The 16,642-nt window shown below is 38.6% G+C and overlaps 1 protein-coding gene across 2 annotated transcripts in view; it reads right to left on the minus strand.

Annotated features, from left to right (window-relative positions):
* Positions 1–475: 475 nt before the first annotated feature.
* CPED1 (cadherin like and PC-esterase domain containing 1) overlaps positions 476–16,642 on the minus strand; it is a 153,882-nt gene continuing 137,715 nt past the window's right edge. For both annotated transcript variants that reach the window (XM_074870180.1, XM_074870181.1), the window contains 5 exons: positions 12,070–12,290; positions 11,706–11,807; positions 11,415–11,502; positions 9,370–9,516; positions 476–3,491 (listed from right to left, as the gene is read on the minus strand). In XM_074870180.1, coding sequence (XP_074726281.1) covers positions 3,264–3,491; positions 9,370–9,516; positions 11,415–11,502; positions 11,706–11,807; positions 12,070–12,290 — 786 coding nt within the window. In that variant the 3' untranslated portion in view covers positions 476–3,263. The remainder of the gene's footprint in view (positions 3,492–9,369; positions 9,517–11,414; positions 11,503–11,705; positions 11,808–12,069; positions 12,291–16,642) is intronic.

Raw genomic sequence — 16,642 nt, forward strand, 5'->3', positions numbered from 1 at the left:
GAGACAAGGAGTTATAACTCATTGGACACTGGTACATCATGCTGCAACTCTAGCTAAAGTTTAAAGGGATGAATAATAACTGAGATTACTGCTCTGTATGTCAGAGTATTTTTTTGCAGCACAGTTCCAGTCTCTCTACTTGTAGTTTAAAATATACCCTGGTTCCACTCTAAACTCCACGTGCTGCTGGAGCTGTTTGTCTCCGTGTACTTGTTCCCCAGCCTAATTACCTCAATCCTACCACCAATTCCAGGGCCATTCATGTCTGTATTAGGAGGTGGAACTCACCTTGACAATCAGGTCCTTTGCTATTTTAATGGTAAATAATGGGCCTAAGGTAAATATATGGGGGGAAAAAATCCTACATTATGAATCAGTAGTAGGAACACTTTAATGCTTATTCAGGCAAAATGTCACAACAGATGTGATAATTCTAGAGTTAACCATTGATAGAAACACATGTGATTTCACTGGATTTCAAACATGGTAATTCTTTTATTGTCTTAATCCATAAATTTTAATGTGTATGAGCAAGCGATGTTTCCATGTCAATCTCAACTCTCTCATATACCCAGAGATGCTAGATATATTTTAAAGTTAAATAATAAAAGATGTAACTCAGTACCTGGTTTAGTCTACATTCCCTTTGTTTATTCCTAAGATTACATGGATCATATGTAGTGTTGGAAAAAACTTATTCAAGGACTGATTTAAATAATGATCAATTTGCAAATTGTACCAGTGACTTTGTACAGACATATATATGTACATAGATATACAAGAAATAGAAAACACACAGGAAAATTTCCACTTGATACGTTTGAAAGATATTAAGATTTTGAAAACATTAAGACATCTGGGTGAACAGCACATGTAAACCATTTTGTGGGGAAACCTGAAGTGATGAATTGTTCATTCGCTGGTATCAGCTATCATCATTATAACTGATGGTTCAGCAATAGGCTTTGATTATAAAAAAACAAACATAAAAACCCAGTTCATACCTTAAAAGCATTTGTGTACAGAACAATAACAGTAACAGCATGTGGATTTAAACAAGCTACAAAAAAATATCTTAATAGAGCAGAATTGTAATACACCTATTATTGATCATCTTAATGCCAAAGACATCTGGCTGCACTTTGCATCTACTAATATTAATGACATGATATTAAATCCTTCAGCTTTAATGTTGTGCAGCCCTGGAGTTCCAGACCCAAGAGTATATATTATATCATTTGCATACAATTATATTCCTTAGATAATCATATTGCTCAAAACCAAATGCTGACATTTTCAGTACTTATGCACAGCTCCTGACCCATCTTTCATGTAAAGCTCCATGCTGGGGAAAACCTTACATAGAAATACAGGGACATTTACTGTGGGCACAGCAGCAGTATTTTATACAGAAACAGAGATAATCACACTGTCTCACTAAACGTAATGTCATTGTTTAAATTAGGAGCTTTGTCAATATAGTGGAAGGTCCTCTAGATTAGATATGTCAGATCGTCTTTTTGAGGACCTTGCTATCATCTAGGGAAGCCAAACTTCATATTACATGAAAATTTCCCATCATACCACATTTCCCAACATATCTGAAGCAGCAAGAGTTCACAAAACTTTAGCTGGGTATACAGACTGTGCTGAGTTTAAGGATCTTTGGCAAATCCTAAATGTGGTGTCATAAATTTCTAGCCCTACTTCTATATAGGGCAGCCCCTCTGTGTGCTACTAAGGCCAATAGGATGGTGATTAGTTCTGTGTTATAATCTGTTTATAACCTGACATTGCTTGCAGCTTCCTTTCCCAAAGGCACTAGAAGATATTGGAGAGTTATACGTAAAATTGTGAAGGGGCAAGTATGCCACAGAGCTGAGAGGATCCTTCATTAGACTCATACTTACCTGGTTCTTACTCCCTTCTCTAGCGCATAGTGGGAGAGAGTGGTGCCTTGATTGTCTGCTCCATGACTGGATTAATAAAAATCCATAACTGGATAATTTGTAGGGAGAACAGTCTTATGGGGTGTCATTAACCCATCACCAAACTGCTAAGCCTGGACCATGCTTGGTTTCCCATCAGGGCACCACAACTGTGAATGAGTGTGCTGCCAATGCTGTGGCAGGGGATCAGCAGACACTTCCCCCCTGCGGTGGTATAAACCTCTCCCTGGGGTTTCACCCAGAGCAGGTCTGCAAATGTCAGTCATGTAGCTGGGCTACAAAATGAAACTAGTTTTCAGAGAAGGTCTTGTTCTTGTCAAGCATGATATGAAGGCAGTACACTCTGTTCCTACCACATCGCACACTCCTCTTGACAGATTAAAAACCAGATCCCAAAGTTCTTATGTATGCTAGCCAAAGGGATTTTTCTTCTGCTTGTGGTACCGGCTTCATACATTGGCAAGTATTTCATAAAAAATCATGAAAGAAATGGCACTGCCATGTGGGTAGAACACTTGCTTGGCTTACAGGGCAAGGTAGACACTGAAGCACATATCTGAGCAGTCTTACTGCATATGGCCACTTTCCTAAACTGGGACCACAAATAAGGTTATGTTAACATACTCACTATATTTACATGTTACATCGAGAGAGTTATAATCAGTCTCAAGTCTAAGTAATCTATCTCTATATTAGCTTTAGAACATGCAAAAAATAGAGTAGACATCTGTTCCATCTAAGACAGAAAGAAGGGATGTGTTTTCACTAAAAACGCTAGAGTTCAAAAGTTGGCATCATCAGTAAAATGCTAATAGACATTTTCAAATTGTATAAACCAAATGTCTAAATAGAAAAGGTTTTGTATTGAAGGGGAACCCATCCACATAAAACAACTCTTTAAAATGGAATGTAGCCAGTTTCTAAATACATTCAAATAGTACAGTGTCTCTATAAATAGAAAATTAGTGCTGAAGAGCTAAAGCAATCCTTTCCAAATTGTTCAAGTGTATATATTTCTCTCTCTTTACTATCATTAATACACAGCTGCTTGAGCTACAGCTGTCCTAGCCTTTGGCAACAGTTCAAATAACTCCCTCTCTTCTCTCCTTTGCAATTCTCCATCTTCCATTTTGACACCACAGAGTTGCCAGGGCATATCTTCATTTCATAAAGTTTTAGGAAAATGCCACATGTCCCAAACTCTGTTAGTGTGTATGCAGCCAATCAAGGTAGCATGTCATAAATTCACATGGTCCTTCAATTTTTACTCAGGTAGTGGCATATCTCTAGTCCCAGTGCTATATCCAAGAGAGGCTATGTGCTGACAAGCTCCCTCTTACTTGCACAGAGCCTGCTGAGAAGGATTTCAGAATAAACTTGATTTATTGGACCTCGGACATGATATGGGGACTGAGAATTTGTTGCATAGTCCTGCAGTTGTGATGGCTTGCTTTGACTGCCAAAATATTTCCCCAGTGTATAGTGCCTTGATAACGTCATTGTTACATGCGGACTTTCTTCAGAGGGATTGGATTTCACCACCTGCAAAAGAAGTGACATATGTGAGTGCTTTCTGCCTACACCTAGAAAGATACACAGCTGTGCGTACAGAAATGCTGAGACAGTTCTCCACAAAGCAGGTCCTCATATTCTTGCCTTGAGCTGCAAGTTGCTCACAAACAGTATTTTAGTGGGCCAACTTGTTATGTTACATACTAATTAAAGTGCAAGATCTTATTCATTTGAGCCTTGAAATCTATATCTCTAGGCCCATTATACTCAGTTGCCTGATTCTGTAATGCCTTTGCATATTAGACTCTGTTCTCTCCATTAGGGACAATTTATCTGAACAACAAAATCCATACTTAACAGCTTGTCTGTATATTTACCTTGGGAAAAACTAAACACAGGACAGTCCTGACTTGCAGGAAGGTTTAAATCCTGTTCTCATCCCAAGCACTTGAGGAACATATGCTGTGTCTCAGCTGTGAGCCCTACAAGAATGTCTCACTCTCAGGTCTTGATGCAAACCTGGCCCAGCTCCATGTTGAGATGAAAACACTCATGTGTCATGCTTCTCCAAGAAGGGAGTTACAGTGCAATCTAACATCCCTCTCCCTGGGGCTTCACACTGACATAATCACATTGTGGTTCAGTAACTTTGTGCAGAAGAATGCTCCTCCTTGCCTCCCCAAATATGGATAAAGGTCTAGGATTATTTTGTTCAATTTGTAGGGAATAAACAAATGCCTGTGGAACTAATGAGAGAAAAGGTGAAAGGTATGGTTGTCAGGAGTCTAATGACTGGGGGGGGGTGGTATCCTGTGGGAAGATGAAGGTTTCATCTTAGTGAACACGCAGTCACTAATGAACAAGGAAGCAACTTCAAGAGACGCAAAACTTCAGAACCTTGCACAGATGCAGGACAGAGGACCCTGACCCAGGCATTGGCAAATCCAGAGAAAGCAGAAAAGGGGCTAAGTGGTTAACTTATTTTTAAAAGAATAAATATATGCTGACTCGATAGCTCTGATGCTTATCAATTTTCCTGCTATATCAATCACAGCAGACACTTGAAAAACAGACTTCATTTATTAATGCATAGACTTATGTGGAAGCATATTAGCTTTTTAAAAATTTAATGTATATTTACCTCACTGAACAATCAGAAACAATGTTCATATGTACTGAAGCTCATAATAAATGAAATAATTCATACAAATTTAAATGTGAGTGAAGGAATAACATGTGCAAAAACTTGAAAGACTGGGCAGAGAGGCTATGAGGGAGCTGGCTGAACTAAAAAAAGACCAGGAATTATTCATGTAGAAAATTAATATATCCTCTGATCAATTTGATACAGCTAAGCCAAGGGATGTTATTTGTTTTCATGCAATTACTGCAGGTTCATTTTTCTAAATTAGTGCCTTAGATCTTAAAACTATTTCAAAACGATGCCACCTTGAACCAGTCACCCAAACTACATTCCTGTTAGGTATAATCTCGCAGGAATGCAATCTAATGTTCATCCAGCAGCCAGCCACTTATTAAGAAATCAAAATTCTAAGGTTGTTAGCTTTTGTGTTGTGACCATGCTTTCTTTGACATTAAATTAGGAAATAAATCTGAATAAAAAAATGGGTTGCATAAAGGTCTTTATGACTGCTGGCCAATCTACTTCTCCATAAGCATTTGTGAAGAATGAGGTATTAAAAAATCAGGTTTGCATGTGTGCATAGAACTAGAAGTATGTTTGGGCAGAAAGTGCCAGAGTTATGCAAGATTTTTTGTCCCAGATCAATATAATCCCTTTGTGAGTCCAGTTCCCTTGGCAATCTGAGCAAGGATTGTAGGGTCTACAGAGCTGTGGATTTCTACGCTATCAGGGTGACCCAAGGCCCTCTGAAGTGGGTTGGTGGGAATTCCAGTAATTTATCAAGACAATCAGGGGACATAACTTTCTGTTTGGCCAGCTAGTGAGAACTAAATGAGAACTGCTGAATGCATTTCAGTTCTTGTTTTCTGACTGCACATAACGGCCAGCCCTCCATTCCTGCACAGCAGTGCTTTAGCTCAGATGGCATTTACAGAGGGGTGCTGTCTTCTGGGAGTTTAGAAGGTCATTTTTTAAGAGAAAGAAAGTGAAAGTACAAAGCAGTAGATTTAATCCATCTCATCTGGTTTCATAAAACATGAAAAGTGCTGGGGTTTTACACAGTGTTCTTGGCTCCATCCTTGGAGGCAAAATGCCATTTTCCTAGTGTAAACTGCTTCAGCACCTGATGAAACTCCACTTGCCAGGATGCAGAAATAAACTGATGACAAAACTGTTAAAACTAACGAGGTATCAAAAGCATTCAAGGGCTTTCTTTTTGCTTTCCTCAAGGATCAAGTCTGTTTTTTTGGTGGCTGATGTATTCTCCTGGGCACATCTATGCCTCTTTCAGGCACAATGACCTCTCAAGCCTCATTAACAACAAGCTCTGTGAGCCAGATTGTCCCCTGATCCTCCCCAGAAACACATACTTTCTGTTGAGATTCCTCCAGCAGAGAAGCAAGGTCATATCTGCATGAGCTCATAGAAAATGGTAGAGGAGTGAATGAAAAATGCTGATGACCAACCACACCCTGCTGTTTTTCACCCAGTTCCATACAAAGCATGTGAAATATTTCACTCTGATGCTCTCTGTTTCACTCAAAGCTCTGTGGAAATGGTGAGCATCAACAATGACCCACAAAGACACCAACATCTGGGTTCTAGACAAAAAAGGGTCAATATAGCCATCTGGGTGAAATGGAGAGGCACTTACTCCATGGGACTATTTATCCATCGCATAAATATCTGCTCTGTGACTTAGTCCCTCTTTTCCAGCTATATTTGGACTGAGCTGTGTTCATGCCTCTCTCATGTACTGAGCAGAGCTGATTAAAGGATTGGTTAACTAACTACCCCTGCAGTGTTTGGTTCCAAAGCAGGACAGAGGCCATGGCAATGGCCTGAAATCATGTAAGCTGCTGAGGAGCCTGAGGTGGAAACCATCTGTGAGGTTGACAGCACGAGATGTCAGCCAGGTCTAATAACACTCCCAAACCTGTGCTCAGTCTCAGCGAGCCTTATACTGGAGCAGATTCCCAACCAGTGACAACTGATTGCCTCCCCACTCTCTTTTGGGAACTCATTTGTTCAGTAGACTGTCTCTGATATTATATCTCTCTCTGTGATATTGAAGGAGAAAATTCAAAGCCTTATAGTTATTAACATTTTTATTCTGCTTTATGTAAAGGTGACCGCTGTGGCTGAGAGAATGAAATATAATACACTGGCTACAAGAAAATAGTTGGGCTTTCTATGCTAGTCCTTGGACAGGAAACACTGCAAGAACATTCTGGAGCCTATGTTTGAATTAATTTTACTATCATCATCACTGAATTTCAGTTTGTTTGTTTTAAACTACTCCTAGGTTTAATTAGCCACAGTATATTTTGTTTTCCAGTATATACTGTGGGTGTCTGATGAAGGAAACCTTATTTTTAGATCTTTGTTTTTTTTTTTTTGATTTTTAAGGAAAATATATCATAGCTGTCCTGACATTTCTTCACAGGAAAAATTAGTGCTTCCACTTCATTCCTGGTCCACCTTTATAGCTGTGAAGCTCTACAGAGATTCTGTGCTAACCCTGTATCTGTCCAGGTCCTGGGAACAGGCTTGGCCAAGAGTGAGGCTTACAGAAAAATAGACATGACTTGGCAAAATAAGCAGAAGGGGTGTATCCTTCTCTCGAGAGATTCAGAAAACATTTGATGGTTTCTCTTATTTAAAGTAATTTGTTTTGACAGAAAACAAGTTCTAAATTCATGCTGGAAAAATGCTAGCATTTCACTTGTGTGGCTGACAGTCTTTTTTAATATTTATGCACTTTTGATAACTCTAATAAAAAAAAGTCCTAGGATTTTCTCAATAAGAATGAACTTGTGGAGTTTTGTCTTCTAAATGACACATCAAATTACTTGTGTCATTATTCTAGTCAGTAACCAAACTCCTGAGATTTCTTCCAACTAGTAGCTTCTTACTGGCTGAAAGTCCCCAGCTGACTGTGAAACACCATAAATTCACTAACTCTTGGTTTCAAAGGGTCATCTTTCATGGCATCCTTTTTTCCCTTCAGTTCTACCTTTTCAGTAACAATTTCTTCTTATTCTGTATCTCATTCTATGAAAGAACTTGCACCTGTCATTTCTCTTTTGATCACTCAGAGGAAATGAAATCTTCCTGAAAGATATGACAGTTCAAGTTTTATGGTCCTAAACAGATTTTAATGGAATAAATTGTGGTAGCTTCCTAGTCTTTTGTTAAACAGACAAAACAGATTCAGTTCATAAGAATGGAAATCCTTGTAGCATCACAGGCAATTTCTTACTGTGCTAAACAGGACTTTATCTATAGAGGTACCAGAAGGCTTCTCTGTCCTTCTATACAGCCATGAATTGAGGCATGGGGTTACTGATGGTGTCTGAATGCATGATTCCAATTTTTACTGAAGAAATATTTTTTACTGGGAATTAGGAGCTAAGCACCTGCAAAAATATGAGCCTCCTTTATTCCACAGATTGTTTTGATTTCCAAAGGGAATAATGTAATATACATGGGTCTTTAGGGCAATGAATGACATGTTCGGATTCTCAGCAGACTGACCGCTCATAACATGAACCTGGGAACTGGCTTTTTATACCAACAAGTTGGTGTCATGCGTTTGAGGAAGGACTTGGTTGGAAGCTACAGGAATAGTCTGGTGGTCTTGGTGACAGTACTTTTAACTATCATATGCAAAATTACTCTCATCAGCCTTATGGCAGAGTGTATCTGCTTACTTGACCACTCAAAAATTATACTCTTTTTTTTCATTCAGGGTTGCCTGCACTAAACCAGGGCTGCACTTCTTCATTTGCTCTACATAAGGTACAAGAAATCCAAAACTAAAACATATCCCTCCTTTGTTGATGGGGAAGAGTACTCACTATAAAAAGACATACCACATACTCAAAATATATCTTAAAGGAATACAGAAAAACTTTAAATATCTTGGTTTTCAAACTCTTTACTTTCACTGGTTTGGCAGCCTCTGGGCTGATTTTGTGCCTAGATATAACAATGTGTTTGCGTATTTGTTTTTGATTTAATCTGTGAACTCCTGTTTGTAATATATTGTGAAGATTCCTTGCCAAAACTTCAAATAAATAGAAGAATACATTCTCTATTGCCCTACTCATATATTTTACAAAGTCCCTGTTTCACCAGTCCAGTAGTTATAAAACAGAAGAAAGAATTTCTATATATTTCAGACAAAAAAGAAAGCAGAACTATGGGCGTGAGTGAGAACAAGTGACTTAATATTTCTGTTTCTATAGTCAGTCACTAAACTATCCCAGATAACTCTCAGACATATATGAAAACCAATATATAGAAGTAAGATTGGTCTTTCAATTTTAAGCTCCATTTTAAATGTAACTATGGTCTGCTGAGCTGCTTAGTTAGGAAGGCTTCAGACAAAAACCTGTGAGACCGAGGTATGGCAAAAAGATAAACTGGGTCCATGCAGAAGCAGTAGGAATATATAACCATAACAAATAAGAACCAGGAAACCATGCAACATCCTTTTATATGGATTACCTTTTCAGAAGAGCATGCTTGTTTTTATTTCAAGGAATGACCACTGCAGCAGTTCAGCCCATCCTTGGGTGGTGTGGTGCTCTGAGTGGCGAGGGACAAGTGCCACCATACAAACTGCTATCTCCACAGTTTTTATTCAGGCCTAACTTGAGTCATGGATGCGAACCTCATTGCATACCTTTTTGTTTCTAAGTACCTGACAGTTAAAATCTCTCTTAAATACCTGGGAATTATATAAGCATAAACTATTACCTCATGGAAATGGCAGCCGCACTTCCCTTGCAGGAATTCTTTGTAGCGGCCCATGGTGATGACAAAGGTGTCAACAACTTCATAGCCAAAATTTTTTGCTGTATCCAGAATAATCAAGTTTTCATTCCACAAGTTTTGCACTTCTGCCTGCATTCCAGATAAAATATTGCAATGTCTTGTCAGAAGGACTGTTTAAAAGTTATTGTATTCTGCTACGGAAATGGATAGCAAAACTGCATTTCGAAAAAAGAAATTATATTATACTCCAGACATGAATTACTATAAGTTCACTCTTGAAAATAGCTATTACTCCAAGACTGTTGCAGATTTTTGCAGAAATTATAATTACTTTTCAGAAGCTGTGCAGCTTCCTTCATAGGAAGATTTCAATGTTGTTTAAAATATAATTACTGGGTAACGTTTTTTAATATGTACTTAGTTAATATGAGGCATAATTCAGAAAAAAAAAATCCTATTATAAAGGTGTCTGTAATTAATAGTGAAATTGTTCCTGTAAAGAAAAATTCAGCTTCAAATCTAATTCATTGAGATGGTTACTTAAAAAAAGGAGTATAGGGCCATAGATATCTTAGAAATGCTTATACTGAAGAACAAATTATTATTTCTCAAGATACGACAGGAAAGCTAGGAATAGAAAAAAGGTTAACCATAAATTTGGCAAGGTGATGGATTTGACACTGCAGACAGAAGGGCTTTGAGAGTAGCTGGGGTAATCCAGAAGTCCAGAGCACCCAAACCACATGGGTAATTTGGCATATGATTCCAATATAGAACTGGAAAAAAACTCAGTTATGCACTGTAGTTGATTTCTGGAGTTTGATAAATTTACTGGATGAGAAACAGAAAAAAGTAGTCCTGGCAAGCCTTTAATACTCTTTCCATCCTTGCCTCACCTACCTTCAATCAAAGTTCTGCTTCTTTCTCCTAGGACAGAACTCTGGTGAAAGCTATGGCAGGGGTTACGACAATGTTTCTTCATGTTGATGTCAACAGTTTCCCTACTGTATCCTAATTTGTTCATCCGAATAAATTAAGGAAATGTTTGGAATCAATAAGAAGACATTTAGTAGACACGAGGCAGATAGGTAGTACTAACTTAGTCATAAAGAATGGACAAAATCCGACAGGGCAGTCTCCATAGCAAAAAGAAGAGTGAGAATAGCAGTAAGTCACACTGAATACAGCAGTATGTTACGGCTGCAAAAAGATGTGGGCACCAGTCCCCAGTTTGATAGAAGTGCTGTACATAAAATATGAAAGCTTATAGTTTTCTCTTTTCAACACTTGTAAGTAGCTGGAGTGTTACATGCAGCTCTGGTAGGCATCATTTACTCCGCTCTGCCCTCCAGCACTTCCCAGCCCCGTCTCAACTGCGCATTTTATATGTGTCCAGTAGAAAACCACTGTCCAAATTGTAAATAAAAATACTGAATTGAATGAGTTACACAGCACATTGAAATGAGCCCATCTGTAACTCTGAGAGTCTTGGATATGATTTAAGCTGACTGTAACATCAATTAACATACAAGTAGCAGGCTAGATTCACCAGTACATTCCAGCTGCTCTGTAATTTTTTGGCTTCATAGGTTGGTTAAGATAGATTTATGGAGAGCCATGCAATGCAGACAGGTCAGTGAATCTGTTCCAGCATGGATCATGTAAGCATGGAGGAAGCCTGGGGAGGGCCTGTGCTTAACATGGTATGAGGAGCAATCTGCCTATCCCAGCTCAATTTCTCAACTTTGGCAGCAGGGTTAATATCAGAGCTTCTTCAGTTTCTTGGAATGGCTGACTGAGCATGGTGTCTCGAACGATGCTCTGATTGCAGCGGAATCCATGAAATAAGGCAAATTGGTTTAAATCCGTATTAGCAAGCAGCATGAGCAAATACAAACATTCATCTTTCTTTGATCCACTTAAAGCTTGCTCAGCAGAGGTTGTAACATATTTTGACCAGACAGCAAAATTATTGCTGAAATGACAAATCTTCTGTAAAAATGCACTCTAAATGTACTGTAGCTTACCTGTGATAGAGAATGTATTCCATCCACTGGGAGGTGAAAGCCCATCCCTATGGATTTGATAATTACCAGGATATTTGATAGATTTTCCCTGTTTGACAAATTAAAAAAAAAAGACACACATTTTACTTAACAGACATGACAAAAGACACTGCATTTTTATTTTTTCTAAGTCACTTAAGTGCACACCCATGAGAAAACAAATGAAATGTTTGTATTTAAAATTTTTTGTTAAGTTGTTCCTCATAATTTATCATATCAAGACTTGGAATAACACCAAATACATAACATTACCTGTTCAACACCTTATGGACAATTTGCAGGTGATTGGAATTAAGCCACTGAACGCCACCTACAATTAATACGGTCTGGTCTGTGTTCTCCAGGGGACGTGATCTGAAAACCAGAAAGGAAAAACAACACATGTTGCCTTAAAACAGATGGCAAACATTTCAACTGCATTGCATTGCATTTCAGTGAACTGTATCTGGCATCCTGATCAGAGACCTGATATAATTTTCTACTATTTTTCAACCACACAATACGGTCTGCACACTTTATGTTTAACTGCTTACTGACTTTAATTGTAAAATGTGTTAAACACATTTGCAAATAGAACGAAAATACAAACAAGCCAGCAATAGAGTTTGTACAGTACCTCTGCAGCAGTTGTTCTAATGCTTTTTCAAAAGTCGGTCTCTGGTTTGTGTTCATCCAAAACTGGGGGTAGTAAGAGTAGCTGATAAATGTTTTCCCCTCATTGATATTATGATAACTTTTAACATCATGAGTCTTTTGCCATTCCTGAAGAGTCTTATTCACTCTTTCTATTAGATAGTACATCATCCCTCTGTTAGTTGAGTCACCTATAAAAAGAATCTTTGGATGGGAAAAAAAGATGTGACTTACTTAGAAGTTGTACACTCCAAAAAACAAAAGTTAAGATAATACAGCTAGTCTGGAGGTTTTTAAACCCTTCTCATAATGTTCAAGAAATATTTCGGTGAGCTGCCAGTTCTCCAGCTCTGACATCTCAATACTAAATTTCTCCTTTAGCAAAATCTGTGTGATCTGATTAACAAAAAGCTATATTATGTTTTTCAAAGACAAAAAGTATAGGTTATAGATGGTTATAGCTGCACAATTAGCCCTTCATTTTTCATCCTTGTTAATAATTTCTTTTGCTTAAGTTTTTATTTACTTCCAATTGCTAGTACAGAGCCTCTCATGATTGCTTGCATCTTCCTGCTTTTGTTCCTCCAGTTTTTCATGTGGCTTGTTCCTACACAGCATGTCTTGGTTAATGTCTGTCTTCCATAAATGTGATTCACTAGACTTTACACCAAAGTTACACACATACACATCAATGGATGCAGCTGTTGCCTTATTTGTAGAGACATGGTCTTTCTGCAGTTTCAGAGGGGGAAAAAAAGGGAGTTATTTTGGTGGAAGATAATCTGAACAGAGTCCTGACATGTGTGATGTGACCACCAGGAAGCATCATGGCCTGAAGGGAGTTAGAAGTGCTGTCAGGATGACAGAAGTACTTCAAGTATCAGCAGTCTTCACTGGGCTACTCTGAACTTGCTAATGAATGAAGAAGTCAAATTTGGGCTTGCTCCTACTCATTCTCTGGACTCCCCTGACAAATCAAACATCTCTGTGTGTGGAGACCACAGAACTTAATGTGCTTGTTTTTTAAATGTAATTGCCTTATTGGGGATACGACTAGCATTTCCTCCTGCTGAATGGAACATGTAAACAATGACGAGTCCAAAGTGGAAGAGAACCCAGGTTCACTGTGGCTTGCCAGCGAAACTGTGTGCATAATCAGTCATAACCACAGTCACCTCAGCCAGAAATCTACATAGAGGAGCATAAATGTAAAGCTGGGAGCCAGGAACCCCATAGAGCCATTACACAGTAACAGCCCTGCTCTCTGCACAGCATTATGCAACTTCTCCTACCTCCTCTGGCACTCAGGGTAGTAGGCACCCTGTAAGTTGGGTTTCTGTTGTTTGTCTGTTTTTAATTTGATTTGGGGTTTGATGCTTTACCACTTCCACCTTGAATATTTGGTATGCAAATAAAATTCAGACTGCACAAGTTTACATGTTTAAGAATACATTTCCAAAGCTTCTCTTAGAGATTTTATGTGGTGAAAGCATCTTGGACTCCTCTCATCTAATACATCTCTATTTCCTTCGGGAATGTCACAGTTTTAAGAACTGATTGCAGTTCCCACTATGAACATATTATCATTAAAAATAAGCCACAACAGTGTATCAATGATGATTCCCACTGAACAGAAGCAGTTTCAGATGAACATACCCTGATCTAGTGGCAGGGACAAAAATTGGCATGACAATGACTTGAACTTCCCATGCCTTGCCCATCGTGGCCTGCAGAGAAGCCCTTGATAGATTATGTATGGTAGCAAACAAATTAAAACAAGCACTGAGAACATAGAAGCTCTTTTACCTCCCGTCCTGGACCTCTCAAAGCTGCTTCATAGGGTAAATTCTTAAACAGTTGTTGTTCATGCTTGTACTCCACAAGCACTTCTCTCATATGCAAGGGGATTTCCAAATCTTTTCACATCATGTCAGAAGAAACCCCTTTAAACCAAGCATAACATGACTCACAGAAGTCAAGGATCCTTGGATCCTTGGAAGGACTGGTTGATATTCTCTCTTTCCCTCTCTGACAGACACAAACATGCACACAATTATTTACAATTAGGAAGACAGTCCATGCTTTCAATATGTCCTAATTCTAAAGTAGGTTAACTTGAGGTTTTAACCAACAATTCTTTTAACTTGCAAAATCTCTTAATCTCTCCAGTCTGCCTATATCCATGTTTCTTTAATCTCCATTTCGTAAATCCATCACTGTAGTATCTAGATGTATACCTATTTAAAAAGCAGTTCTCAGATATTAGCAGACAAGGATATCATTAACTTGCAATGTGGGTGAGAACATTTCTGGAAGAACACAACACATCATTAGCAGAATAACAAACAGTCTCTACCAGGTTACACATGTAGAGCAGTTGGTAGAACATGCTAGATTGTTTCTCTTCTACTTTTAATAACATATGATACCATTTTGTTATCACTGCACATGAGGATTTCTAATTGCAAAGGAGCATATTCAGCTATTAATTACACTCAATTGGCAGATGCAGCATTTTTATCTCATTCTTCATTCTACCATGACTAAGATTCTCATAGATATTTTCCCCTTCTAACTGTATTTGGTCTAATCTCATCTACTACTGATTTCAAACAGAACAACACCCTTCATGGAAAAAAGGGATAGAAGAACCGTGGCCAAGGCCAATGAACATGATACACAGATGTCCCAGTACACTTGTTCTGTGCGTTCTCTAGCAATTTAAGTGTGAAATGTCATTCTAAATATTTCCGAAGTCTCAAGCATTGCAGAGAATCAAAGACTGAGATTGATTCATCAGTCTCTTTACCATTTTTTTTGTTATGTCAAAATTAGAGTAAAACATCCCCCCTGCTCCCCAATTTGCACTATTAAATACTTCAGCATTGTAGGGCTTTACAATTTCTACACCTACATATGCACACATACATAAGCAGTGGATCCATGAATGAGTTTTCAAGTCTTCCCTGGGGTACCTAGCTGGCCAGGTCTGCAGATGGGAGGGCACTATGTGCAGTTGTTTAGAAAACCAGTATCAGCAGAGACAAGTTAGATATGATCATATCTTCAAGTGGCAGTTATAGTCTGTAAATGCCGTGATGCTGGGCACGAAATGAAAATATCAGATGGGCCTTAGAATAGTACTACTGTTGTTGTCCTAATGTTCTGAGAACATGAAGGGGGTGACAGGAGTCAGAGCAGACTCCTTTAGAGCAGTCAGTATAACTGGATGAAATAGATAGGGCCTAGACGTACTTCTTCAAATATTATCACAAGACTAATGAGACTGCACACAGTCCATCTCTGAAGAAGCTCTGAGTCTCAGAACATCTTTTTCACTCTTAAGTGAGCTTGTTATGAGGAGGTAAAGCAGAATGTCAAGAAATTAGATCAGACAGCTAATGCTATTGAGTGTCTGAGTGTCCATCTGGGAATGTATACTTATTCCTAGGAGAAGGTGTGGCTGAGCAGGATGAGCCAGAAATGACACAGATGGCAACATCACATTGGTGAGGAATACTGGTTGCTTCACTAGGGAAATTAACCTGAACACTCGGAAGCAGGTCTGCTAAGAGAATAGTCAAGACTTGATGTAAGTGGGGAAGAGAGAAATGAGCCAAGGGGACTTGTGGTAGTACAGAAAGCCAGACCAAAAGTGTAGGTCATCCTCAAAGATGTCAGTCAATTATAGCAACCATATTAGCTTTCAGTCAAGAAGTCTTTGACTGTTCAAGTAGGTATAAGCCATACCAGGACTGTATCACTGGAATCAAGCAAATCTGTTTAACTCCAGCTATGTCTTTCGTAGTGAAATCATAGCATTGTTGAAAGAAACGTCATTAAAACTAGAACTGCAGTATGTGAAACCTATGGTTCCTGCCCTCTAGTCCTCATAGAGAGCTCTGAAGTCTGTTTGCACTTGTCATGGGAGGGTATCTGCAGTCACACTCTGGAGACTGTGTGCTGGGATTTTGAAGGGAATGCTCTCCCATAAGTCCAGAGAAGATCCCAGACAAAAAGATACGTGTGCATTCCTTGTAATCCAATGCATCCAAGGCTGGTGGGTGCATAGCACATCACCAGCAAATCTGCACACACAGAGCATCCATTCATTAAGACCTTGTCTGCATCCAACAATCTGCTTCTAACTATTGGTTCAACCATGCTGTGACACATGTGTAAATCCTGGAAAAACATACAAATTCTTCTTTTTCTTCTCCCTAAAAAAAAAAATGAGGTGGAAGAAGAGGACATTTGTAGGTAATCCTAGCTGCTTTTCAAAGTGCCCTTGTTCAGAGCCAGCCAAGCACATTTTGTGGTATGCAGGGCATCAAAAAGCATCTTTCAAAGTCCAACTTTTGCAAGTCAGCTTCATTTTCAGCAAATGTGTAGAAGACTCAGAGGCTAAAATAAATTGTGTTTAGCCCCAGGAAGAAAACTTATGCCCTTCAACTAAACCAAGAGATCCAATGAATTAGAATAATTATTCAATGTAATTGAATACGTGGTAGCTATGGCCATATTTATTTCTATACACTTTCATGAACTTACCGTAG

Source organism: Strix uralensis, chromosome 5, assembly GCF_047716275.1.
Source record: "Strix uralensis isolate ZFMK-TIS-50842 chromosome 5, bStrUra1, whole genome shotgun sequence".
In the NCBI taxonomy this organism is placed as follows: domain Eukaryota; kingdom Metazoa; phylum Chordata; class Aves; order Strigiformes; family Strigidae; genus Strix; species Strix uralensis.